This window comes from Grammomys surdaster, unplaced genomic scaffold, assembly GCF_004785775.1.
Source record: "Grammomys surdaster isolate TR1022 unplaced genomic scaffold, NIH_TR_1.0 126059, whole genome shotgun sequence".
Taxonomy (NCBI): domain Eukaryota; kingdom Metazoa; phylum Chordata; class Mammalia; order Rodentia; family Muridae; genus Grammomys; species Grammomys surdaster.
In genome coordinates, this window is record NW_021620869.1 from 4,483,423 (window position 1) to 4,511,276 (window position 27,854).

Consider the following 27,854-nt stretch of genomic DNA (forward strand, 5'->3'; position numbering starts at 1 on the left):
TTCCTCTTTCTTTCTGTTTTCTTTTCTTTTTCTTTCTTTTTCTCTTTCTTTCTCTTCTTCTTCTTTGCTAAAACTTGAACTTCAAATATTGAGTTGCTTTGTAGTAAACTATCTTCACATTGGGTCTGAGTAGAGTCTCCATCCCGTGAAGCTTGCCATCTGAGGGACTTTGCCACATCTCTGGCACTGGTCTACAGGAAGAAGACAATTATTGTGATAAAAATTCTTTCCTTAAAAACAAGAAAATAAAAAGACACAAAACCCAACTTTCTGGTCTCTAACCACAGACACAGAAGAATAATTATACATGGGATCATTGGTTTTTTAGCAAAGACATTCCCTTAAACAACTTTAAATAGCAGACCCCAACACGCCTATTAAGAATCTGCTTTCAGAATTTTAGGACAGCAAGATAAGCTTTCTATGTTGGAACTGGAAGCCCTTGATGGGGTCTCCCTGTTACTGGCCTGTCTACAAGGCTGGGTTCCTTAGATGGAAGGGGAGGCAGCCTACTTCAGTGGGAAAGCAAGGCTTAGGGACCTCTCAGGTAAACCTGGGGTAAGTAGAGTTTCAGAGGGAGCCTGACTGCAGCTTCCGAGGGATCCTCTTAGGGCTTTCAGTGGCCTGGTCCCAGGATGTCTGTCTATACTTGTGGGGGAAGCCAATCATTCTCAAGCACAATCCTTCTCAGGGTATAGGCAAGATCCCCCTGGAATGGAGATATGTAGTGACTGCTTAGAGAGTTTGTCTTCATGTTCAAAAATCCAAGAGAAACAAGACTTCTCCCTCTAAATATCCACGGTTTTCCCACTTTCAGAGTTACTTGTTACATTACATTTCTTGCAAGTTTTCTGAAGCCCTGTGGGTTGGGGATGAACTCACAAAGCATCAATGGGCTCTTTAGCCTCTGTTGGGGCCACTTTCTATCTCACACTGAGGAGCGACCTGCTAATGATGGTCATTTACCAAAGACAAGAGATCCCTTTGGTCTGGTCAGATGGACATAGGAGGGTCATATTGTCACAAACAGTCATGCCTCAGTTCAAAGACACCCAGGTTTGTTTCTCCTTTTCTGGAATATTCTGCTGACCCCTGACTTGGGGCTACTCAGTATGGAACTTGGGCGATTGCTGGGTATAGCAGCAGCTGCGTCCTCTTTCTTGCTCTGCTCTGCAGGTAAGTCCTCCTACTTGCCCTCATTTAACTGAGATGTGTGACTTATTTGGTAATAGTAGAAGCTCTGCTTTAGCTTTTGTAGGAAGAGGAGATGGACAGGAGGCCACTGAATCGGTAGAAAAACCTGAACCAATGTCTTTTTTTAAAGATGTCAAAAACGGTGCGGCGGCTGACATAGTGTTTCTAGTGGATTCCTCTTGGAGTGCTGGGAAGGACCGTTTCCTGCTTGTTCAAGAGTTTCTGTCTGATGTTGTAGAGTCTTTAGCTGTGGGAGACAATGATTTTCATTTTGCTCTGGTCCGGCTCAATGGAAACCCACATACCGAGTTCCTGTTAAATACGTACCACTCTAAACAAGAAGTCCTTTCTCACATTCTGAACATGTCTTACATTGAGGGAAGCAATCAAACTGGAAAAGGATTAGAATACATAATTCACAGCCACCTCACTGAGGCTTCTGGAAGCCGGGCCGCTGATGGAGTCCCTCAGGTTATCGTAGTATTAACTGATGGACAATCGGAGGATGGCTTCGCTCTGCCCTCAGCGGAACTAAAGTCTGCGGACGTTAACATGTTTGCAGTTGGAGTTGAGGATGCAGATGAACGAGCCTTAAGGGAAATAGCAAGTGAACCGCTTAGTATGCATGTTTTCAACCTAGAGAATGTTACCTCACTTCATGACATAGTAGGGAATTTAGTGTCCTGTATACACTCCTCTGTGAATCCAGAAAGGGCTGGGGACAAGGAAACCCTTAAAGACATCACAGGTAATGTCTTCACTGCCAGGCTGCTCCCTGCCCTGCTGCTCTGTGGCTGTGAGCTTAGCAAGTACTGGCCTAAAGCAACATAGTGCCTAAGAGATGCTGGGGACTTAGGGAAGAGATGTTCTCAAGCTTAAAAACAAAGGCGTGACTACCCTTCTTCAGTCTCCTCAAACACAACCTTCACCTGTGCCAAGACAAGGTTTCTGAAACAGCCAACATTTGAATTTCAAAATCCACATTCTGATGCAGTCCCAGAGTTAACTTACATTCCTTAAGAAGAAAGCCTCCCTCGGATGGACAGACATCTATCCACCTAGGAGCAGAGAGCACCAGGAGGCACTGGGCTGAGGGAGGAGAGGAAGCCTGTGTTTGTTTTAAAGATTTGTTAGAATCAGAGGACAGTGTCTTAGCTGTTATTTGGTCCAAATTTTTTGTTTGTTTGTTTGTTTTTTGTTTTAGAAGAAATGGAGTCCTGAAGTGTGGGTGACAAGCTTGGGAAAGAAGCAGTGCTGAGCGGTGGCTTTACCGCCCGTGGTCTGCACTGTTGTGTCTTTTGTGCCCTGGGACTGTAACCATGAGACTCTTCAGAGTCTACTGCCCTAGTCCTGGTCACCCTGGGAGTATGCAGCAGCAGGTCCCCGTCACATTGTATGTTAACATTACGCAGTGCGATGGGCAGACCCAGTGACTGGAGAGACCTTAAATCAGTCAAGACTATTGATTTTCCTTCCATTGATAAGTGCCCAAAAGACTGAGAGGGAAGAAATGTGACAAGAATGTAAATTCTACTGCTCAACTGCAATCTTGCCTCGTGGCCAGGACTAGCTTCCTCATCAGCCAGGGGTGGGGGAAGGGCACTCTGTGCCAGAGCACAAGTCCTTGGAGAGCATAGGTCAGAGTAGAAAGTGGGAGGGAGGGAGATCATGAGAGAGTGAGTGAGGAGTAGAGAAGCATGCTGGGAGAGACTCATGTCTCCTCCAGAAGAGGGAGGGTCTGCATCCCTAGGATTCTGGGGCGGGGAAGCTGAGCAGCCTCGGGGGGGGGGGGGAACGGGTGTGAATGGAGGAGGAGAGCCCCAGGTATGTGAGCCTGAGGCTGGAGCTATTCCAAACAATGATACAAAGATGGAATGAGGGGCCCACACTTAGGAAATCACTAGGGACTTGCAGCAACACCCACTAAAAGACAGAACTTGCCAGCTGGGGGACATTCACCAGTGTGACCCTCCCCCTAGCTTGCTTCAAACTCCTCAGGTGCATTCAGAAGCCAAAGAACTCCCCGACTGGGAGTTTTGAGAGACTCACTCAGGTGATGCATAATAGAAGCTACTAGAAACTTAGCCACACCCTCCTGGGGAGTCCTGGCAGGATGGAAAAGGGGGTGAAATGCTGGAGGGAATAGGAAGAATTCTGATAGTCACAGGATGAGACTCCCAGGGACTGTCCTCAGGACAGTTGAGCGTGTCTCAAGGGTACAGCCAGCATGTAGTAAGAGGGCATTTAGAACTGTGGAGTTGGAGAATTGGAGGGGTTGCCAATGAGGCTGGAAGGGCAAACTATGCCCACTAGAGAGGGCTTCTAGGGGACAGGCTGAAGAGGTGAGAGGCTGGCCATCCACACAGCCATAAAGGTCAGCTCTTGAGTATGCAGTGTGGCTGGGATTGCCATGCAACTGGGGCCACAGAGAGAGGCTAAGCAAAATGCGTAGTAGCTGATTCTTGACAAGGGAAAAAGTGATCTTGCAGCCAGGACTCAGGAGGCATGTACAGGAGGCATGAAGAGGTGGTAGAGGAAGCCAAGTTCATTGGCAGCTTTTTCCCTCTGCCAAGAGGATGGCCGACACAAGAGGCTGGAGGTAAAGCATCTGGTGAAGCCAGTCTCCTTCAATGAAGATGCTAAGGAGTGGGGTGAAGAAGCAGTAGAGAATTTGAGGCATGAGTCAAACACTCCAAGGAGCATGTGGGGGACCTTGGGGAGACAGACAGAACAGGTGGCAAGCCTTTGGGGTTATAGTCAGATCAATGGGAAGCTATAAGGAAATAACGTCAGACTGGTTTCACCGCAGGGATTTAGGAAACAGCAGGCAAGAAGAGGGGTGATGGGTATTGGCAGAAAGAAAAATGCTGCTGTGGACATGCAAGGCTTGGGTACATAGGGCTTTGGGACGACACATCCTAAGGAGTTTCTGGAGGCTGGTCCTCCCATGGCTTCTCCATTGTTCCCCTTGATCTCAGCCCTGGTAGGATTGAGGTCACCAAGGTCTACCACATGACAGGGAAGAGACTACCTGACCCATTTATCTGTACTACTAGGCTTCCCTGCTTCCAGGGGGTGGGGGTGGGGCTTCACTTTGTCATTGCTTTATAATTGCCAGGTTATAGGTAACAAATATGTGTTCTAGGTCACCCTGGATGGTGTTCCAGTTTCAGAGGAAGGACAAGGAGGCAACTGGGGGAGCTATGTGTGTCCACTAAGAGTCTCTGACCCATTCCTTTCAGAATATGGCTCTGATGACATACTCAGTCAAAAAACGCAGTTAGTAGAGAATAGCACATTTCTAAAGTTCGTGTATTGGCCAACTATCGAACACACATAGATGATGCAGCCTTTGTATCAATGATAGAAACTGATATGGTCACAGCAAGAGCAAAGAGTCTACCGACTGCATATTTCTACACAGCTAAAAACCTTTGTTTTTATGCCCAGAGAGCATCTCTGTCTTCTATATCTAAGTCACTGGCAGCGCCGGGTGGAGTATTATTAGTCTGTTGTCCTTTCTGATTAACTGCGCTCTGCAATTCCTTCGTATCACGTCTCACTGGGTGTTCGTTCCATAGCAAGACTGAAATAAGATAAAATGAGTAGCCAGGATCATAATCGTGAGTCCTGCATAAAATTCTGGGAAAGGTACATGGGTGGTCTGACCGAGGTTGCTGCAGGGACCTTAGATGTTCCCTGTGGACTGTTTTTGATTCTAACGTGAGAGCACACACACACAAAGCCTTAAGGGTCACCATTCTGAATCTACTCTGCCCTGCTCGTTAGTCTTGGTTGTGTTTTTCTTTTTTAATTCCTTTGTCACCCTTTGGAAATGGCTACAACTGAGGTGTGAGACCTTTATTCTAAAACAGAAGCTGAAGGTGATACTGAGAAGCCCCACATACATTTTCTTTACAAATTGTGTTTCTCATAGGAAATAGGGGCATGCTGTTCCCTGGGCACCCAGGCAGCTGGGGCTTAGGGCTCTTTCATGGACATCTTGAACTCTTTCCATAGAAAGTACCACAGAGAGTATAACCCACGAGGCACACGATGTAGACCACCAGACAGCTTCCACATTTTTACACTTTCAGGCTGATCTAATTTCTCTTGGAATTGGTGTTGGCCGTTGGTGCGCCTTGCTGCACACAAGAACCTGGGACCCCTGGGTCTCTGTGTGGCTTCGGCTCTCGCGGCTAACAAAGCATGCTCTGTGTGTTCCATTATTGTGTGTGTAAGAGGATCATGGTTCTGACTCAGTGATGACAAATTATCCATCATTTTATGACCTACCACTGACAATGTTTAGCCCACCCTCCTATCCAGAGAGCTCTTGAGTGATACAGACACCTTAGAAATTGCTACCAAAGAATGATAGAGGTGGATTTAAGGAAGACAGAGTCATGCCATGCTATGACTGAAAATCTGTTTATTGTCCATCTTGATCACAAATAACCTTCTTTTAAAATGTCTACATAGGATATGTAAGAAGCAGGTCTGCCTGTGTCCTTTGAGGTCACAGGCTTAGACCTGGAAACATGGAGACATTTTATGGTGTTCTCCATTCAATGGTGGGAGCTATTTTTATGATCTGTACAATTCAAATTCCATGGCTTCTTTCAAGATCCTTAAAAAATCTTGTATTCTGGCTAAAGACGGGAATACTTTGGAATTCAAACCAAGGGTCTGGTCTTATGTTGATTTTGTCTGACAGTTACTAACACATGAGATCTCAGCCACTGTAACAAAGCGATTATCCTCTTGTATCTCATCAGAAAAACAGTGGTAGCAACATCCAAGTTACCACCTCTCCCTGTGGAAAGGATGAAACCCTGAAGGGGTTGTCAAGGTCTTTTAAGTAGGTAGGGAAGGAAGATGGTGCCTAAGCCTGGTACTCCCTGCTTCACCTCTCATCAGAACACCACCCGAGAGAAAAAAAATCCAATTTTATGAGATGAGCTTTTCCCCAGTGAGAATATAAACAGACTTTCTGGCACAAGGAAAAACTAAATTTAAATATAAAACACTCACTGGCACTTAAAAATCTGAATGAATGGTCCTTTCTTACATTACAGTGTAATAACTATGCTTCAAAGCCCTGGAGTATGAATATTCATGCTCACGCAGAGGTCTCTCTTGTCTCCAGTACACCCTTAATTCATTAAAACATTTGCTAGGGTAATTTTGCCCTTCTTCTAGTATAAAGCAGTTTGATTTTAGTGTGCAAGTTGAGTCTTTGGACTCCCTTATTCTGGTTTGTAGGCTGACTCGCTGTTGTTCTTTACCCGAGCCTCAATGTAACCCCCATTTCCAGTACTGGAAAGTTCAAATTTCCCTCACTGGGAAAAAGAGGTCTTTGGCAACCATTTTTATGTCCTTCAATGATGACAACACTGATTGGCTTAGGATCTCTCCCCCAGTCTTAGTTCTGCTAGGCAATCCACTAGGATGTCATAAAATGAGGTTGGATAATTATGTCATGACTGGCTTCACATCACCCTGCTTAACATCGTTCTCCATTATTTGACTGAATACAGAGGCAATGCAAACCAAACATTTCTGATCCCAGCCCGACATTTGGATTTCACATAGCCAAGCACCCGAGAGACGATTGTAGGATCTGACACATGTCAAGGGATCTTAAAATTAAGACATTAACTGTGTCTGAGTTTTGGGTCCCAGATGTGCCTGGGGTCATCTATTTTGATTTTCAAGAAACAAAACAAACCATAGTTACCCAGGGAATTAAATAACCTTCTGGAACTAGCAGTCACTGGGCCAGGAACCTGGGCTTTTGTTTACTAAACTATGCATTTGCATCAAAATCTTCATAATCATGTGAGGAGGCGGGAGAAATGAGCACAAATTATAAACAACCTTTGAATTTATGTCGATCTAATCATGTCTCCTGCAACATAGTATCCTATAATCAGATACAATTATACTTCCCTCTAAATTTAGAAGAAAAATCCGGAATGTTGATTTCTCTTGGGGGTATGATGCTTTGAAGTTTTACTCTAAAGATATCACAGACGAAAATTTGGTATAAATGCTCTTACTTCAACCACAACCCCTGAGACGTTGCCTCTTATCCACTCAGAATGCAGAACTAAAAGAGACTTCACATTCCTTCATCGACATGGTGTTTTGTTTGTCTGTGTTTCGTGTTTCTTGTTGGTTTCCAAGGAAACACGTCTGAAAGCCGGGATGGTGCATGTGGTCACTTGTTCTAACGCTTTCACTTTTTTCTTTCTTTTTTTTCTTTTTTTTGCATTTCTTTCTTTTAAAGCACAAGACTCAGCTGACATTATTTTCCTTATTGATGGATCACAGAACACCGGAAATGCCAATTTCGATGTCATTCGAGACTTCCTTGTAAATGTCCTTGAGAGACTCTCAGTTGGAAATCAGCAGGTCCAAGTGGGGGTGGTACAGTTTAGTGACGAGCCCAGAACCATGTTCTCCTTGAACAGCCACCCCTCCAAGGCTTCGGTTCTGGATGCTGTGAAAAGGCTCAGCTTTGCTGGGGGGGAGTCAGCCAATATAGGCCAGGCCCTTGAGTTTGTAGTGGAGAATCACTTCACGCGGACAGGTGGCAGCCGTGTGGAGGAAGGGGTCCCCCAGGTGCTGGTCCTCATAAGTGCTGGGCCTTCTAGTGATGAGATTCAAGATGGGGTGGTAGCTCTGAGGCAGGCTAGTGTGTTCTCATTTGGCCTTGGAGTCCAGGCCGTCTCCAGGGCAGAGCTTCAACACATAGCTACGGATGACAGCTTGGTATTTACTGTCCCGGAATTCCGTAGCTTTGGGGACCTCCAGGAGCAAATACTGCCGTACCTTGTTGGTGTGGCCCAAAGGCACATTGTCTTGCAACCAGCATCTATTGTCACACAAGGTATGTATGCCCTTTTTTGCCATCTATGCAGGAATGGGGGTGTGTGTTATATGGTGTTTGTCATGAAAGGAGAGTGGGCACTGGAGTGATTCACCTTGGGAGAACCCGTAAGTACTCAGAGCCAGTCAGTCGTCACTCTGTGATGTGCTGGCTTCTGTATGGCCTGTGTGTGGTCACTGCATTGTTCAGAGGAATCTAAAGATGGGCAAGTGAGTGGAGCACTCTCTTAGAACATGGGTTGTAAGGAAAGTGTGGTCTTTAGGCTAACGATGTAGCAAATGTAAATGTAACAAACTGCTTTGAGCTGTTAGGCATTGATACATTGTCTACTCATCATCCAGTCATCTTAAAGGAGGCTTAAGGGATTCATCACAATTCTGAGAAAGCCACTCCACGGTAAAGTCAGTGTGTTAGAAGTACACTCATAAATAGTATCTTCCCGAAGGCAGTGAGGGAGAGTGGTTTCTGCTCCTGTCTCAGTGCAGTGGACACGGGAGGGACATTTCTGAAGGTAAGGCTCAGCCAAGCTCCTGCTGAATAGGGTAGTTATAAAACATCCTGGCCCTGTGATTCCAAGTTTGGAACAAATTGTTTTGAATGACATGCTTTGACAGCACAGTCAAGCACAGTCAACTGGAGTCACTTAAGGAATGCAAGCCAACCAACATCATATGAGAGATACACACTTAAATACACAGGAGGCGTGGGGGCACCAGACAGATTGTTGGTCTGAGACTCCATCACAGGTGGTGTCATTTTCATGACCCTAGACAGACAATGGAAACCATCCAGTAAGTGGGGGACACAGTTGCTACCAAAGGCTTCTGTATCCATAAACACCCAATTCACTTCTTCCTGGTGTTGTCTTCGAGTAGGGAGGCACTCACATCAGTCCTTGAACATAAGATCCTGTTCCTCACTGTTCTTCAGCAGAGTACAGGCTCCGTGGAAGCGAGCACATGAAAGAGGCTCATGGGAAACTCTGCCTAGCATCTGAGCCTGTCATTCTAATTTTTCTGTACAGAATTACTTGTGTGTCTAGCTATGTTTGCTAACTTTATAAAGAAAGTCTGGACTTGTGAAATGACTGTTGTCATAAGTAGTTTTTATCTCTTGTATCCCCGTGATTCCAGGCTGCTCTTTCTTAGCCAAAGGGGTGTTTAGCCAAAAATAAATGTTTTGGTGAACATGCCATTGTATGAAATGAACAGAACACTTTAAAGTGAATGAAACACTTTAAAGATCCCCACTGGCTCATGTATGGATCTGCCTGCCCTCTGCTGCCCGGCACTTTAATTGGTTCTAGTCATATCGTGGCAGTAACTGAAACCTCATTTTGAAATTCAGCCAGAATCAGGATAGCTTCCTTCAGATAAATTTAAGACAGAGCTCTGGTGATAATAGCAGTTGTGACAGGAAGCTCAGGGCTCCAGGTCACCTGACTTCGGCACCAGGACTGTTTGTAAGAACCTCTTTCCCGGGAAGGCTCTTGGTAAATCTAGGTCGGAGGCTAGTCTGGATGCAACTTATTGGGCCCCATTTTGCTTTCCTGCATCTCCTGTCCTGATGGGGGACAGAATGCAAGAAGGGAGATCAGCAGCCTGAGCTGGATTCTCTGAGGGGAAACGTTGAAGAAGGGACTCCAGGTCTGAGTCCTGCCCAGCTGTGGTTTGAGCTGCAGCTCTCCGTCCAGCTGCCTTGCTCTGGCTCTGGTGGTTAAGGAAACAGTGACGGGGAAGTGCACCGCCCACTGATGCTTCTCTGAGCCTGCACACACCAGAAGCAAAACCATAGCTCTATGCTTTAAGAACAGAATCAACACCATGGCTGCCTACGGAAGAACCATTTTTTGTTTTGTTTTTTATCTTTTTTTTTGTGTGTGTGTATGACCCTGGACAGATCATACAATAGCTCTGGGCTCTGACTTCTTAAATTCTCATCCAAGAATTTACTGGATGAAGATATCTCTGCCTTAAGAAGCTTCAACATCTATGTTTAAATACTGCCCTTATATTGGATTTCTTGTAGTTAACTAGCATTTTAGTCTCTTCCCTGTAGACATCATGGTTAGTCTCAGTGATGAACTCATAACTAACTCTTCAGCAGATATTCTTGACTATGTTGATATGTGCCAGTCACTCTGCCAAGTACTGGAGACACAGGGAAGAGAAAGAGATACAGTTATTGGATCTGTCACATGTGAGCTAATGACAAAACAATGATCCATGTCTCAAGTGTGACAAGTTACAAGGCCACCAAAGGGGGCTGTGATAGAGAGGATGGGGGGCAGGGAACTTAGTGGAATGGTCTGCAAAGTTATAGTACAGAGACGAACAGGGAGATAAGAGCCGAGGGAAAGGCGCTCCAGATAAAGGGAACAGCAAACAGGGTGATCTTTCATCAAAAAGTGAGGTCCCCATCCTGACCTGACAGACAGATGACAGTTCAGCTGCAGTGAAGGGAACACAGGCAGAGGCTTGAGAAGCACTGGCTTGGGGGAGGTAGAGTCTGCAGATATCGTAGTTGTTAAGTGGGAGGTCAGACCCTCCTATGGCAGTGGCAGCAACGGAGGACTGAGCAGAGAGCAGAGTCCTGAGGTGGTTCTTTCAGAGACCAACTTCCTGGGGGTCTCTACTTGTGGCATGTTGGTGCCATCACCCACGTGTGCTCTGAGGTACCAGCTGTAGAGCATGGGCTTCCTGACTGTGTGTCTGTTTGTTGGATGCTGCAGGGAGAGCGGGGAAGAGCGCCACAGCTGCTCTGTCAGGAGTGTCTAACGGGGAGACAGGGACAGGGGAAGTGAGGGCTGGTGAATCAGAAAGCCCATGAGGATAGGCCCAGGGCTGGAGTTGAGAGGCTAAGAGCAATTGACTGAGGGAGAGAAAGAGTTGACGTCAGGTTTCAGAACTCTGTGGATGAAGAAGTGGGGGTTTCAGTTGACTGAAAGAGAAGATGCTGGGCAGGTGGCAGGGTGTGTATGTTCTGTGGTGACCATGAGATCATAGGCATGACCCCAGAAACAGGGGTGTGGGGTATGGGAGGACACACTCATTGCAAGTCCTGGGGGCTTCAGATGACGGTTCCCAAGTCCTTTAGAAGATGGAGAGAGAAGAGGACGAATAGATGGGGTTTCACGGGCAGGACATAATAGTACCATGGATGGGAAGGTGGTTCCTAGGGTGGGACAGAGTGGCTATTTGACAGGAATTGGTTGGTGATGTTAATGGGAAGAATGAGGATATTCTTTTTCCAACTCCCAAGTTTTCGGGGGAAGGATACTGGGGTGTCCTGTTGTCCATCCCAGGAGTGAAGGCTGAAGAGGATCAGTCATGGCTGAGATTAGCTGGACCTTCAAGGTCACTTCCTAAGAGACAACGACTCCTCCGATCTCTGGGGAAGAAATGGGGGGCAGGGTGTGGGTGGGGAGTGGTGGTGAGGAAGTATTGGTCTTCCTTGAGAGAATCATAAGGCTTGATAACTGGGTGTGAGATGGTCTATAAAGCAGCTCCTCCATCCCACAGAGAGAAGTCCAGAGAAAGGACCCAGTCCTGAGAAGGCTCATCAGCTAGTGCCAGAAGCGTGATGCAAACATAGAAACCTGATTGCTCTTTGAGTGGTGTGGGACTTTCTTTCAGTCCATATTACAGCTACCTAAGCATCACTCCAGGTGTCTCCTTGTTAGCAACTTCCAGAACTTTAAACACAAACCAAACCAACTGACCTCCTTCATAATCCAAGAGGGCATGTCTTATGGAACCAGGGAGCCTCAAGGCATACTGTAGAGTCTATAAAGCTGAGTATAGGGTGGATGGTTTCCGTGTCCCCCACAAGTGGACATCTGTCCTTCCCATGGACCTCTGGTAAAATGTATGATGAAGTGTTAAAACTTGTGAGGTGGTGTGACTATTATCAGGCTATAACCTGGAGATAAGTTTGTGGAGGAGCATGTCGACTCTTGGGTGGCCATCCCATGGATATTTGTCTATCAGACCTCGGTGTGAGAGATGCATGATAAATATGTGTGCTACAGATGTGGACCATTATATGGGCAACATATATGTATGCACACTTGTGTGGATATTGTTCCCAGTGATGTAAGGAATGAGAAGCCCACTATACATACACACGTGCACTAGGTTTATCTGCAAAGATATTTTTATATTACAATTAAAATTGCAGCCCCAAGAGACTGCATGCTCCAAATGGAAGAAGGAAAGAGATCCTGGAACAGGTGGTCATATCCATGTTTTTGGCCTAGTGAGCAAGGACAGGTAATGTTGCATACACATTTGCACCAGCAGGTAACTGGGCTTCTGGGTTAACAGTCTTATGCAGGAACACTTCCCTCCTGGCAGAACTCAGCTTTGTCTCCTTTTGGTGCAAAGAGTGTTAGAGGAGGCCCAGTCACACTAATGCCATTCCTTATGGCAGCACAAACCATGAAATGGTTCCAGGGACTCTGGAACCATATTCCTAGCCTCTGGTCCCTGTGACCAGGGATGAGTTGTGTTTTAGACTACATCATGAGAGGTGTCTCTAGTTCTTAGGAAGCTCTTCCTTGCCTCTATTTCTAACCTTCTTTCTTCTGCTGGGTGTAAAACAGTAAGTTGCTATGACCGTTAGACAACTAGACAGTACAAGGGATATACGGATGCTTCTTTGTAAACATACCCACCCCAGCTCAGCTCAGCTAGAATCTTTACAGTCTAGGAGGAGCCTGAGACATCAGGAATAGGCTTCGAGTCTGGCAGAGGCATTGTTCCCACTCCTTGGGCAAGTTGTACACGTTCTGAGATAGCGTCTGGGCAAATTCAGTCGCTGCCAGAAGTGACCTGGCCAAGGTGCTTGCTTTCATGGTTTGTCTACATGACTCAGATCATGGTATATCGTTGACTACCATTCCTACCCTGGACTGTGAAGTAAGTGAAAAGCTGTGGCTGCTCTTGGTGGGGTGGATGCTGGTGCCTTTTCCAAGATTTATGATAAACCAGTAAACCTTTGTTTTTGCTTGACAAAGGAAGCCATCAATATAGAACCAAAGAAAACAGAGCATTCCTGTTCTCTTTCACATTTGACAGTGTGTGGACTTGAAATCAGGCTAGTGATACGAAGAGCACACATGAGCTTTGCTCGTTTAAACTATGTTGGGCAATAAAGAGTCAATTACCTCTTTAGTGTTGGTGTGTGAAGCTAAAAGCAACTTCCTTCTGTGAAGGTATTTCTGAAACACATTGCAGGTAGGTAGGCTTGGAAAGGAGCTGGTCACTCCTATGTGACAGTTCTCCCAAGGACATAGGCCAGGGCAAGGGAGAGTAGCCTGTACATCATAAGATTTACCGTGTCTCTGTTGAACTTGATCCCTGAGGCCATTCTGTTCATCTTTTATTATTGCTACCTACAGTCATGGAAGTCAACAAGAGGGACATAGTCTTCCTGGTGGATGGTTCCTCCAGCCTGGGACAGCCCAACTTCAATGCCATCCGAGACTTCATTAGCAGAATCATCCAGAGGCTGGAAATTGGACAGGACCTGGTTCAGGTATCAGTGGCTCAGTATGCGGAGACTGTCAAGCCTGAGTTCTATTTAAACTCCTACTCTAACAAAAAGGATGCCGTAACTTCTGTGCGGAAGATGAGGGCCCTGAACGGCTCAGCCCTGTACACGGGGTCTGCTCTCGACTTCGTTCGGAACAACCTCTTCACTAGCACAGCCGGCCATAGGGCTGCTGAGGGGGTTCCTAAGCTCCTGGTGCTAATCACAGGCGGTAAGTCCCTCGATGAAGTCAGCCAGCCTGCCCAGGAGCTGAAGAGAAGCAGCATCATGGCCTTGGTCGTTGGCAGCAGGGCCGCTGATGAGGACGAGCTGAAAGAGATAGCTTTCGACTCCTCCCTGGTCTTCATTCCCGCTGAGTTCCGCCCTGCTCCTTTGCAAAACATGCTGACCAACCTGATGGCACCCCTCAGGACCCTCACTGGAACCACAGAAGGTATGGTGACTGTGCTTTACACATGCAGGAGGGGGCTGGTAGGCAGAAACTTTGAGAAATACCTGGTGAGATACTGATGTTTAGCTGACAGATTGCTTCTTTGTGTTGATAATAACCATCTAGCTTTTCCACGGGATTGAAGCAGTAGAGTTGAAAATGTCACTCTGTAAATGCATATGATTTTAAACTGTCACCTGTCTGTACTGCTTCTGGCCACAGAAGTCACTCTCAGTTCTCTGATTGACATTCCTTCTGTTTTTATTAGTGACCCTTTCCAGGAACCTTTCCTCAGCCAAAGACTTTCCTTTCTTGAGCTGACAGGATCTCTACTCACAGATGATGTAGTACCTTCAGCTCTTAGCCCCATCTTTTCACTCTGTATAAGGGATTCTCTTGAACAGGAAAACGTACTGCTAGATGGGTGTGAAGACCCAGCCCATGGTCCTTCTGCTGCCTCGCTTAGTATGATTGACAGTGCAGAAGTATTTCTAGAGACACTGAAGTTCCCAGCCCGTGAACTGGGTTAACACAAATCTTCATCCTCAATGAAGAGAAGATGAATATCCTGGAATCCGGCTTTCCCTTCTCACAGACCTCACACATAAGGGCTGTACAGTGCATGAACCTACTGCATGGGTGCCTGCTTGCTCCTCGGACCATCAGGTCTTGAGAGTCCTCAAATATTCTCTCTCTCTCTCTCTCTCTCTCTCTCTCTCTCTCTCTCTCGCTCTCGCTCTCGCTCTCGCTCTCGCTCTCTCATCCACTCTTTTATAGCCCAAGTTAAATGCATGAACATTCCTATGTCCAGTTAGTCTGAATTACAATGGAGCATTGGGAATCAAGTAGTAAGTCTAAGTGTTCCCTTCAGTATCCATAGGGGACAGACCAATTCCCTCCATCCATGAATACAGAAATCCACAGACACTCAAGTCCCGTCTTTAAGATGGTGCAGTGCTCAAATGTAATTCATGTATACCCTCCTATATATACTGTAACAAATGCGAGGCTAGCATTGAAGCCAATTATATAGGAAGTATTGCTAAGGGACAGAATCATGTTCAGTGCAAATATGCTTTTTTTTCCCAAATATTTTGAGCATTGGTTGAACCCCTAAATGTGGGATCCCCAGATGAGCTTTTCTTCGTGGCCAAACATAGGATATGATCTCTTTGTCACCCAACTTCTCTGATATCTGCAACAAAATACATGACAAAGTCAAGGTAGTGAAGGAAGATTGATTGTGGCTCACAGCTTGGAGATGCTGTCTGCAATGGCGGGGGAGGCATGAGAGTAGGAGCGTGAGATAGCAGGTCACATTCGTAGTCATGAAGCAGAGAGAGATGGATGTTGGCTCCCAGCTGGATGTTCTCCTTCTTACTCTTGCCCAGGAAGGACCCCAGCTCACAGAAAGACGGCATCTCCATTTAGGGTGGATCTTCCCACCTCAATAGCTCAACCTAGAAACTCCCTTACAGACCTGCACAGAGGCCTGTGTCTTAGGTGATTTTAGATTCTAAGTCGACATCTATTTTAGCCACCTGTGATGCCGTCACATCTGTGATGCTGCCATACCTCCATGGAGGCTCTCTCCTGGATACCCTATTACCTAGTACTGAAATGACCCCTAATCAGAAAAGGACAGGGACATGAGGACTCCAGTTGTAGGACCACGACCGTTGATTGGTAGACAGTCTTAAAGAAGCTGTGTTCCTACGTCCATGTGGGCTGATGTTTCTTGAGCTTTGGGTAGAAAGAACCATCTATGTGCACCCAGGTGAGTCCCAGAGAACCCAGCCAGCGTAGGCGAGGATCCTGTGACTGGAGCTCTGCAGACAACAGAAAGGACAGCACCCTGTAGACTTTAGTCCCAGCGAGGAAATGCAGTGTTTCAGGATTCTTCTGGTGTTGTTGGTTGTAAACATTCTAACTCTAGCGCTTTGTCTGTGAGCAATCTTGGTTTTGTACACTTGGCTATCAGCGTGCCTCACAAGCTCCAGCCACCGCAAGGGGAAAATATGCAGCCGCTTGCCATATTTTACCAGATGACCTGCTCTGCCACGTTGACTCCCTCCGTGTTCTGAGTGTGCCATGTGTGCCCTCATGGACACACATGGGAAGCCCTCTCAGGGGTGTGTCTCACTGTGTTTTCTGTGCTTCACTGCAGTTCACGTAAACAAACGGGATATCATCTTCCTTTTGGATGGCTCCGACAACGTTGGGGAAAACAATTTCCCTTATGTGCGTGACTTTGTAACCAACCTAGTTAACAGCCTCGATGTTGGAAGTGACAATATCCGTGTTGGCTTGGTGCAGTTTAGTGACACTCCGGTCACGGAGTTCTCTCTAGACACTTACCAGACCAAGTCAGAGCTGCTCGCTCACCTGAGGCGCTTGCAGCTCAAGGGGGGCTCCGGCCTGAACGCAGGCTCTGCCTTGAGCTATGTCCACGCCAATCACTTCACGGAGGCAGGCGGCAGCAGGACTCGTGAACATGTGCCTCAGCTGCTGCTCCTGCTCATGGCCGGGCCTTCTGAGGATGCCTATTTGCAAGCTGCCAATGCCCTGGTGCGCTCGGGCGTGCTGACCTTCTGTGTGGGGAGCAATCGGGCGGATAAGGCTGAGTTAGAGCATATTGCTTTTAATCCCAGCCTGGTATACCTCATGGACGATTTCAGCTCCCTGCCAGCTTTGCCTCAACAGCTGATTCAGCCCCTAACCACATATGTTAGCGGAGGTGTACAGGAAGTTCCTCTATCCCAGCCAGGTAAACCTCCCAGCAGTGTGGGCCCCTTTTCCTCTCCGGATGACTCTCTGGCAGCAGCAGCCAGTGACACCTCAGAGCCTGTGACTTGTGGAAGGATGGTGGGTTCATTTGGGTTGGGCCTGGTGTAAGCAAATGTAGACTCTAAGTCTAGAACATTGAGCTATGCCCTGTTCATGTTGTCTCACATCTATTGAGAAGCTGAACAAGGTGAACATTCTAGAGTTCACGAGAGGAGAGGTGGCAGGGAAAGGGAGGGAAAGGGAGAAAAGAAGGGAAGGGGATACAAAGAAAAAGAGATTGATGATTGGTTCTGTTACGTGATTGGATATTGGCATCCTTTAAAGCTTGAATCCCCCCTTTATTCAGACTCTGCCATGTTTCCAAAGCACCTGCATGCAACCAAGAGTCTGTGTCGCTACTACTGTGGCAGATTGTTATGTCCCTTGGTGATGGATACACAAGAGCTATCAGTTTGCTGCTTTCACTCAGATGGGTAACAAGCCTGAGCCAATGGCTGTCTACTGAAGTAGTTCTCAGAACTGTTTGAGATGATATTTACATGAGGGTGTGGCACCCCCTTTGCTGTCACTCGTGTTTTCTATGGTCCAGTTTTGGTAAATTGAACATGTTTGCAGAGGTTTGGACTGGTCTCCCCCCACCAAAGCACCAGCAGGTAATATTTTGAGTCTTAACTCTTGACCTTACAGGTTCAGAAGTTCAATCCATTATTATCAAAACAGGAGTATGGCAGTGCCCAGGCATGGTGCAGGAGGAGCAGAAAGTTCAACATCTTGTTCCAAATGCAAACAGAAGACTGGTTTCTAGGCAGCTAGGATGAGGGTCTTAAAGCCCATGCCCACAGTGACACACCTACTCCAAGGCCACACCTACTCCAACAAGGCCACACCTCCAAATAGTGCCACTCCCTGGGCCAAGCATATTCAAATCACCGCACATGTCAACCCAGATGTCAGTGGGAAGTTAGAAAGTAAATGATCTCTGTCACAGGAGATAGAGGACAGTTTCCATGGAGAAGTGTAGAAAGGAACAGTTTTGATGGTCTTATTTATAACAATAAGAAAACATTGTCTATTCTCAGTGGTCTAACCTGCTTCAAGGACACAGTGGTCAGGCTTTCCTGCAACTTGCTTTGTCAAGAATGTCTGGTGGTGGGCTGGTAGAATGGCCAGGCCAGTGCTATTCCTTTGCAAATGTGTGCTGCTCTGCAATAGCAGAGGCCATTGGCATGGGCTTTGCTCTCCTCCCTTGCTGGTACGGTGATGTCATAAGAATCTGGTGAACTCCCACATCTTGTGGCAGTGCAAGGCAGAATGTACTTGGTGTCAGGGTCTCTTCGCTTACTGTGTCCATCTGTTTTCCTTGTAGAGAGCAAGCGGGACATTCTTTTCCTCTTTGATGGCTCAGCCAATGTCATGGGCCAGTTCCCTGCTGTCAGAGACTTTCTCTACAGGATCATTGAAGAACTTGATGTGAAGCCAGATGGGACCCGGGTAGCAATAGCTCAGTTCAGTGACAATGTCAGGCTGGAGTCCCGTTTCAGTGAACACCAGACTAAGGCTGAAATCCTTAATCTCGTGAAGAGGATGAAGATAAAGACAGGCAAAGCCCTTAACCTGGGCTACGCCCTGGATTACGCTCTCAGGAACATCTTTGTGAGGTCCGCTGGCAGCCGCATAGAGGATAACGTGCAGCAGTTCCTGGTGCTGCTTGTTGCAGGAAGGTCGACAGATGCTGTGGCTGGGCCTGCAAACTCCCTGAAGCAGAGAGGAGTGATACCTTTCATCTTTCAAGCCAAGAACGCCAATCCGGATGAGCTGGAGCAGATCGCGCTGTCCCCTGCATTCATCCTGACGGCAGAGTCACTCCCTAAGATCGGAGACCTCCAGTCACAGATTGTGAGCCTTCTGAAAGCCGAACAGAGTTCAGGCCCTGTATCAGGTACGGTCCAGCAAGCTGCCCCCCCACCCCCACCCCTGTGCATCCCACTATAGCTTCAGATCTTTAGCAGAAGCTGCTGGCTCCAGGTTCTCAGATGAATCTCTCCCAGGTCTTGTGTAGAACATAGAAATTACAGGCTATTTCTAGGCGAATGAAAGAACAGGAGTATTCTCTCTCTGATTTTCTAACTTGTGTCTTAGAAGGATACTGGTGAATAGTTTTTAAAGGCACTAGAATATTTCACAATGAGATGCCTTATAGAGGTTTAGATACCAATAGTTTATGTCTTGAAAAGTTTCTGATGATAAAGCCATATGCCATGGCTAGGCTTATTGCCAAACAGTCTTCATTTGGACATAGTGTCAAGTGATGTGTTTTAAGTGGCTCTTACTAATGTAAGTCATTTATTTACAGTCATTAAAAACCAAAGATGTCAGAGAAGGCAGATGAATTCAGTGTCACTAGCTACTGTGCCCAGTCCTGTGTGAGTCAACAGACGTTTTCCTTCAATTCCAGGTGAAAAGGATGTGGTGTTTCTGATCGATGGCTCTGAGGGTGTCCGCAGTAACTTCCCCTTGCTCAAGGAGTTTGTGCAGAGGGTAGTGGAGAGCCTGGATGTGGGTCCCGACCGGGTGCGTGTGGCACTGGTGCAGTACAGTGACCGGACCAGGCCAGAGTTCTACCTGAATTCCCACATGGACCAGCAGGGTGTCATCAGTGCCATCCGCAAGCTGACACTACTGGGCGGCCCTACCCCCAACACAGGGGCAGCACTGGAATTTGTGTTACGGAATATCCTGACCAGTTCTACCGGGAGCAGGATAGCAGAAGGTGTTCCTCAGCTCCTGATTGTCCTCACAGCGGAGCGGTCAGGGGATGATGTGAGAGGCCCTTCAGTGGTCCTGAAGCAGGGCGGGGCTGTGCCCATTGGCATTGGCATTGGGAATGCTGACATCTCTGAAATGCAGACCATCTCCTTCATCCCCGACTTTGCTGTGACCATCCCCACCTTCCGGGAGCTTGGGACAATACAACAGGTCATCTCTGAGAGGGTGATCCAGCTCAACCGTGAGGAGCTGAGCACGCTGAAACCCATTCTGACGCTGCCCTCACCAGGTACAGGTGAGGGGCTGGGAGTGGATTCTTTTAGTTTCTCTCCACATAATATCCTTAGCTACTGGCTTGGACTGTGAGGTATAAAGCATTTTTAGGCTGTTTCCTTTGCCACATAGCAGGTGTGGAAAAACTAGGAACCTGTTTTTTGTTTTTTTATTTTGAGATGTCAAGCAATAAAGTTAAGATTCATGTCTGTGGTCAACTTAAAGCATCCAGGAGGGCATACATACACACATAATGTAGATCCAGGCTCTACAGAAGGGTCTGAGGGGGCACCCTTGCTGACTGTCCAACCTAAGTGGCAAGCAGTAGCCTTCTGTCATCTGGAGGTGCCTAATCACAGGTGCTGTGCTCTGCCAAGAGGGGTGGAATCTCTGAAATACGTTTTATCTGTAGCACCCATGTGTGACATTTGATTGAAGCTGAGAGGTGTCCCAACTGTGGGGAAGCTTTCCTGTTCTCAGCATAATAAGACTGAACAAGGTCTGATGCTCTCACCCTCAGTGCAAGCTGACCCAGGGCCATGCCCCCTTCCTGGGCACTCAGGTGGAGTGGTCACAGGACTGAAGGAGACAGATGTGGCCCAGTGTTTTCATTAGAGAAGAAAGGAGGGAGCAGGGAAGGAAGGAGGTACACTGCATGTGGAAGAAAGTCAGAGCAGGATTTGTACAGTGGATTTGTACGTCCTGATGGGTCAGCTTCCCCCTGGTGTTCAGGAGAGAGCAGTGTGCTCTCTTACATGGAGTGATTGAAGATGTTCACACAGTAGAGGAACACAGCCATTTCAAAACCCTATTGAACCATAGAAGTATCCATTATGATGCACCTCAAGCCCTAGTGCTCCGGTATGTGGGTGTGAGTGAGGGCATGTGTGAACCCTAGTGCTCCAGTGTGTGGGTGCATGTGTGCACACATGCTCACAGAACCTCCATCTTGTGAATCCATTCACTCTCCCACACGACAGAGTGGCATTTGGTGCACGTCTCCCCCTTCTCATCTAGCTCCCTCCATCCCTCTCCCCATGCCTTGCTCTCAGCCCTCAGATCTCAAGACCTTGAGTCCCACTTCCTGAGAAGAAGGTCTTCTGGGTCCTTCTGGTGATGGTTTCACTTCTCAGAGCATTCTTTTTTCTTTTTTTCTTTTTTTCTGGGATGGCCCTTCTCTTTGAACCTGCTCAGCACACCCTCTTCATGTCTCATCTGCCCTGCCCCTGTCATCCCTGCTCCATTCTCCAGTGTGCTGGATGATTCTTCTTGCGATAAGTGTCCGTTTCCCAGACCAGTTCTCTCAGCACCCTACAGAAGAGCCTCCACCATTAATTGGCTTACATGCGTTCTGAGTGGTGTCTCTCCTTCTGTCCAACTCATTCCTCACCCTTCCTTAGAAAATGCTTTCTCCAGAGTCCCTGTGGCTGCCTTGCAGCACTAGTGCTAGGTCAGTGGTCAGTCCCGACCACAATTGATGCCTCCTTCCTAAAACACCATCCTCATCCTGAAGTGGGCACAACTCTTTGGTTTCTGCCTCCCTCAGACTCACCTTTCCATGTCTCTTGCTTGTTCCTCTTTCATCTGGCATTCAGATGTGGAGACACACAGGCCTTGCTCCTTGGCCTGCTGTTTTCCCTATAGTGCCTGGCACTACAGTTGTTCACCCACGGGGCACAGATTCGATGACACACTAGGAAGTGGCTTAAGGGTGATTGCAGTCTAGTGCCCTTGAAGCTGAAGGCCATGGTCACGTCTGCCTTACAGGTGTTGGCAGCAAGAAAGACGTGGTCTTTCTCATCGATGGATCCCAAAATGCTGGGCCCGAGTTTCAGCACATTCGTACCCTGATTGAGAGGCTGGTCGAGCAACTGGACATAGGCTTCGACACCACCCGGGTAGCCGTCATCCAGTTCAGTGAGGACTCCAAGATGGAGTTTCCTTTGAACGCCCACTTCAGCAAGGATGAAGTACAGAACGCTGTGCGCAGGCTGCGGCCCAAGGGTGGGAGGCAGGTCTACATCGGAAATGCCCTGGAGTACGTGCTGAAGAATATCTTCCAGAGGCCACTGGGGAGCCGGATTGAGGAGGGTGTTCCACAGTTCCTAGTCCTCATTTCTTCCGGGAAGTCTGCCGATGAGGTAGACGACTCAGCCGTGGAACTCAAGCAGTTTGGCGTGGCCCCTCTCACCATAGCCAGGCACACAGACCAAGAGGAGCTGGTGAAGATCTCCCTGAGTCCTGAGTACGTGTTCTCCGTGAGCACCTTCAGGGAGCTGCCCAGACTGGAGCAGAAGCTGCTGACACCCATCACCACTCTAACCTCACAGCAGATCCAGCAGATCCTGGCCAGTACACGATATCCCCCTTCAGGTAAACCCCGTGGAGGCGGAGCAGCTTGCGGAGCAGGGGCTGCTTGCTAATGTGTATGTGTGCGTGCGTGCGTGCGTGCGTGCGTGCGTGCGTGCGTGCGTGTGTGTGTATTAAAGTTTTAACACTAGTATATATTGTAGGCTGAGCACCCCCTTCATTTTAGCTACTCTCCCTTTTCTTCCTCTTCTTTGCTCTCCTAGATAGGTGGTTCTCAACTTTCCTAATGCAGTGACCCTTTAATACAGTTCCCTATGCTGTGGTGAGTCCCCCAACCATACAATTATTTTCTTTACTACTTCAAACCTGTAATTTTGCTAATGTTATGAATGATAATGTGAATATCTGTATTTTTTATGGTATTGGGCAACGACCGTGAAAGAGTCAGGCAAGCCCTGAGAAAGAGTCGGGCAACCCCTCAAAGGAGTCATGATCCTTAGGTTTGGGAGCACTGTCCTAGACAATTTAACTTCTATTTTTTTGTGTCATATATACCTCTGTGATTTTATGTATCCTTATAATATCTAGAAACCACAAATGAGAGAAAACAGTCCTTCTGAGACTAGCGGGCCTCATTTAACACTGTCTCTAGGTGCATCCACTTTCCTGAAAACAATGTAACTTTGTTCCTCATGGCTGAAAAAGAATTCCATTGTGTGTGTAAACCACATTTTATTGAGATTCTTACACTAGCCAGAATGGCCATAAAACAACAACAACAACAACAACAACAACAACAACAAATGCTGGTGAGAATATGGACAAAATGGTGCCCTTATGCGTGCCTGGTGGGAGTGTAAACTGGTTTAACCACTGTGGAGGCATTTATGGAGGTTTCTCGAAAAACTAGAAAGAGGTCTTCATACAATCTGAATATACCACTTCTGGGTGCTTATTTGAAGGACTCCAGATCTGTGACTCTGAAGTCACAGAGACTTCAGCACTCTGTGTAATAGTGAGTAAAGGAACCCACCCAAGTGTTCAGTGACATAAGAATGGAAAAGAAAATGTGTATATCTCCTGCAGTTTTTTATATAAAATAAATACACCAGGCTCAATGACCTCCATAATAAGGTATCTTAGCTTGCTTCCTTTTGTTGTGCTAAACACCATGACCAAAACATCTTGGAGAGAGAGAGAATTATTTTTATTTGGCTTATATGTCCTGACCACAGTTGATCATTGAGAGAAGTCATGGTAGGAGCTCAAGCAGGAGCAGAGATAAGTACCACGAAGTAATGCTGCTTGCTGGCTTGCTCGCCATGGCTTGCTCGGCTCATACTTCCCAGGACAAATTGCCTAGGTGTAGAACCACCCACAGTGGGCTGAGCCCTCTCCCATAGATCATTAATTGAGAAAATGCTCCCACAGACTTGCTCACAGCCCAGCCTTCCCTCTTTCTAGAGTGGTTCTAGTTTATGTTAAAAACCAACCAGCACATAAAAGAATTAAAAATGGAGGGTTCTTTTTTGCTTTCATGAGGTCTTTCTTACCAGCCTACAAACACCAGGATGCACTGTTGATAAGGTGACTTTTTTTCTGTCAAAGATGGGGGCTGGAGCTGAAGGGCATACAGGGTCTGAGCTTGTGGTAGAGAATACTGTGAAAGGCTCAAAGCAGGGGTTCCTTGGCCAGGATCTGGGGCTTCACAGAAGTTTGAGGTAATACTGCATATGGCCATCACTATCAGTCTTGTCTAGAAGGAAGAAGGCCTTAGAAAAAATTGGAAATGTGTAACTGTCAATCCTACTCACCAGAATAAGGCCTGTGGACCATCCTTGCGGTTTTAGATAACATTATCCTTTTTGTATGTAGATATAGTTGGTGGAGTGTTCTTATCTTTCTCTTACCCCTTCATAGTCAGAGTCTGCCTGATGCTGAAGTCCTGGGGTGGGGTGGGCTCAGCAGGAGACCCCGAGGTTGTGACCTAGCTCAGCTCCCCAGTCTTCCTCTTTCTCAGTGATGACTTCATTTCATAATCAGCTCAACACTTCACTTTGTAGTATTGCACAGTGAAAGCTAGGAATTGAGGCAAATAACAGGTCAAAATTTACAAAGGCAGCCTATTAATTTAGTTAAAGTTCCAGTTGGAACTCCAACAGGAGAATGTGGCTTGTCTCTCCCAAGATATTCTGGTTACTTTTATACAAGTTGACTATCTTTAATTCAAAATACTAGAATGGCTTCAGATTTTGGATTCATTTCTATTTTAGAATATTTACATATTCATAATGAGCTAATGTGGGCACGGGGCATGAAATTGCTTCTAATAGACCTAATATAGACCTAATGCAACAATCTGCAGGTAATTTTGTGAAATTAAAAAAAAAACCTCAGAACAAAGTAAAAATTCACTGTCTGGAGTTTTCCACCAGCTAAAAATCATGTAGAAAAAAAGAGAAAAGAGTAGTAAAAAGAAAAAAAATAAACACTATGGATTTACCAAAGTACAATTTAACAAAATTCAAGGAATATAAGAAAGCTAGTATCTGGGGACAGTTAACATGACTCTTGGCATATAGTATTGCATTGTGGGAACTCTTTTTCCCATGGATGAAGGTGGGACAGCAACAAATTCTGGGAAGCCACATGGGGCTCGTCTCAGTGCAGGACATCGCAGCCAAATGAGGATCATTGACTTCAGTTGTCTCTCTCTTGTCCTACGATGAAGGTGCTGACCCCAGCAATCCCAGTCTCTGTGGTCATTCTTCATTCATAATCCTGTGGCTATGGTAACATAGAATTAGTTTCTCAACACTCTCCCTAGGTTTAAATTAGTAGTAACCCAGGCCACAAGGCCAAAAGAACACACACAAAAAAGTTATTTTAGAGAATGTTTTGGATGACTTAAAATGTTTGAAGTAGTTATTAGCTGTGTTTAGAATATCTTTTTTTTTTGTTTAAAATGTGTGTGTGTGTGTGTGTGTGTGTGTGTGTGTGTGTGTAGGTCAGAGAACAACTTTTAGGAGTGTTTTCTCTCCTTTTCTGGGATCTGAGCATTGAACTCAGACCATCAGGTAGGTTGCTAAGCACCACCAACCTGGAAAACCCAGCTTTTAAAGACTGACTTACAAAAGCCCAACACATGTTTGGAATATTACTTTGCTGTTGGGTCACCACGGGTACCACAAACACAAGTTCCAGAAGCTGATGTAGTGGAAAAGTCAGAGAAGGGCTGCTCAGGAACTAAATTCCATTTTTTCTTTTGTCCTCAGTGGTTGAAAGTGATGCAGCTGACATCATCTTTCTGATTGACAGCTCTGATGCCGTCAAGCCCGATGGCATCGCTCATATTCGAGACTTTGTCAGCAGGATCGTTCGCAGACTCAACATTGGCCCCAGTAAAGTGAGGATTGGGGTCGTGCAGTTCAGCAATGATGTCTTCCCTGAGTTCTACCTGAAGACCCACAGATCACAGAACAGTGTGCTTGAAGCCATACGGCGTCTGAGGTTCAAAGGAGGGTCTCCTCTAAACACTGGCAGAGCCCTGGAGTTTGTGGCAAGAAACCTCTTTGTGAAGTCTGCTGGGAGCCGGATAGAAGATGGGGTCCCTCAACACCTGGTCTTATTCCTGGGTGGGAAGTCTCAGGACGATGTGTCTAGGCATGCCCAAGTCATAAGCTCATCAGGGATTGTGAGTTTAGGGATAGGAGACCGGAACATCGACAGGACAGACTTGCAAACCATCACCAATGACCCCAGACTGGTCTTCACAGTTCGGGAATTCAGAGAGCTGCCCAACATAGAAGAAAGGGTCATGCTTTCCTTCGGACCTTCTGGGGCTACTCCTCAGCCTCCTGGCGTAGATTTTCCTTCTCCTTCCCGGCCAGGTAGGAGCCATTTGATGCATGGTTATTGAATGTGGTGTCAACTGTTTAAATTAAACAGTAACTCCTTTCTTTGCAATATTTTTTTTCCTCTAGGGGTTGTATCTGCAAATGTTAGAAATCAAATAGAGAGGGATATAGTTTATTTGAAATTGTAGAGGCAAACATGTCTCACAAAGTGTATGGTCACCAATCCTTCAGTTTCCTGAGGTTAACTGTTGGACCACTGAAAAGCTTGAAGTAGCTGTCTCTGGGTATCACATTCATTGGCTAGAGTCTGTCAGTCTGTGCCCCACTGGACATGACTTTGGAGTCAGGGCACCCCTCGTGGTGAGCTGTGTATTGTGATCAATTCTTTGGACTGATAAGGCCACCTGGATTGCCCTACTTACAGCAGCCTCTCCATGTTTCAAATTTTCACCTTCGAGACTAATCCAGTCCCTCCAGGCCCCTCCCCTTTCCCTACTCCTCCTCTGGGTGACACTCATTCAGACATTCATGCACTCAAACAGAGTTGGTATTTCTGAAGGGTCCACAGTCCCTGTTTGTTCTTTAATGGGCACTTTCAGAGCTGAGCGCATCCTGCATCCCTCACAGCATCCCCAAACTCCCACTTGGTCTAGTCTTGATTAGTTGACTAGAACTGGAAAGTGGCCTCCGCATTATCCAGGACACCTCCCACGGTATAGTAGGTCTCCTCCAGCCCTTCCTTGCTCTGCCCCTAAATCATCTTTCCTCATCCCTGCCAGAGGATGGATATCTTTTACTTTTTGAACAAAAAAAGTAAGGATCAGTGACATTTTCTGAAACCCCTGAGATCATAGAATGCTGACTTCAGGCCCCTATTAAACCTGCAACACTTTGTGTCTGTTGCCAGGTAACTGGGGCTTGATTGCTGAGTTCTTATGCTTCCTTTCCTCTTTATTTAGGTGACTTGTCATTTTTTCTTCCAGTTTTTAGTGTATTATCTGCAGGATGGAGCTAGAGAGGCATGGTGAAGGGAGAAGGCTCTTCATGAGGAAGTGTAGTGGAGGCGTTAGTTACTTGGATTTGCATCATGTGTGTTCATAGTTGTTTGGAGGCCTGGGCTCTCCTCATCTCCCCTGTGATTCACTTGTAGAGAAGAAGAAAGCTGACATTGTGTTCCTGCTGGATGGCTCCATCAATTTTAGGAGGGACAGTTTCCAAGAAGTGCTCCGTTTTGCGTCTGAAATTGTAGACACAGTCTATGAAGATGGTGATTCCATCAGAGTGGGGCTGGTCCAGTACAATTCAGACCCCACGGATGAATTCTTCCTGAGGGACTTTTCTACCAAAGGGCAGATTATTGATGCCATCAACAAAGTTATCTATAAAGGAGGAAGGCATGCCAACACCAGAGTGGGCATTGAGCACTTGCTGCGGAATCACTTCGTGCCTGATGCTGGTAGCCGCCTGGATGAGCGGGTCCCTCAGATCGCCTTCGTGATCACCGGAGGAAAGTCAGTGGAGGATGCTCAGGATGCGAGCCTGGCGCTCACCCAGAAAGGTGTCAAGGTGTTTGCTGTTGGTGTGAGGAACATCGACTCTGAGGAAGTGGGGAAGATAGCCTCTAACAGTGCCACAGCCTTCCGGGTGGGCAGTGTGCAGGAATTGTCTGAACTGAGTGAGACGGTACTCGAGACTCTGCATGACGCGATGCATGAGACACTCTGTCCTGGTGTGAGCGATGTTTCCAAAGGTAACTGTCGTGTGCACGGCTTCGCTCTTCCTGTGATAC

The 27,854-nt window shown here is 46.8% G+C and overlaps 1 protein-coding gene across 1 annotated transcript in view; it reads left to right on the top strand.

The window, feature by feature from the left end:
* Positions 1-27,854, top strand: part of Col6a3 (collagen type VI alpha 3 chain) — a 79,235-nt gene that overhangs the window by 16,374 nt on the left and 35,007 nt on the right. Inside the window, exons 3-10 of the mRNA XM_028755360.1 lie at positions 7,487-8,089; positions 13,491-14,075; positions 16,240-16,839; positions 18,226-18,798; positions 19,315-19,920; positions 21,666-22,271; positions 25,484-26,098; positions 27,216-27,815. Coding sequence (XP_028611193.1) covers positions 7,487-8,089; positions 13,491-14,075; positions 16,240-16,839; positions 18,226-18,798; positions 19,315-19,920; positions 21,666-22,271; positions 25,484-26,098; positions 27,216-27,815 — 4,788 coding nt within the window. The remainder of the gene's footprint in view (positions 1-7,486; positions 8,090-13,490; positions 14,076-16,239; positions 16,840-18,225; positions 18,799-19,314; positions 19,921-21,665; positions 22,272-25,483; positions 26,099-27,215; positions 27,816-27,854) is intronic.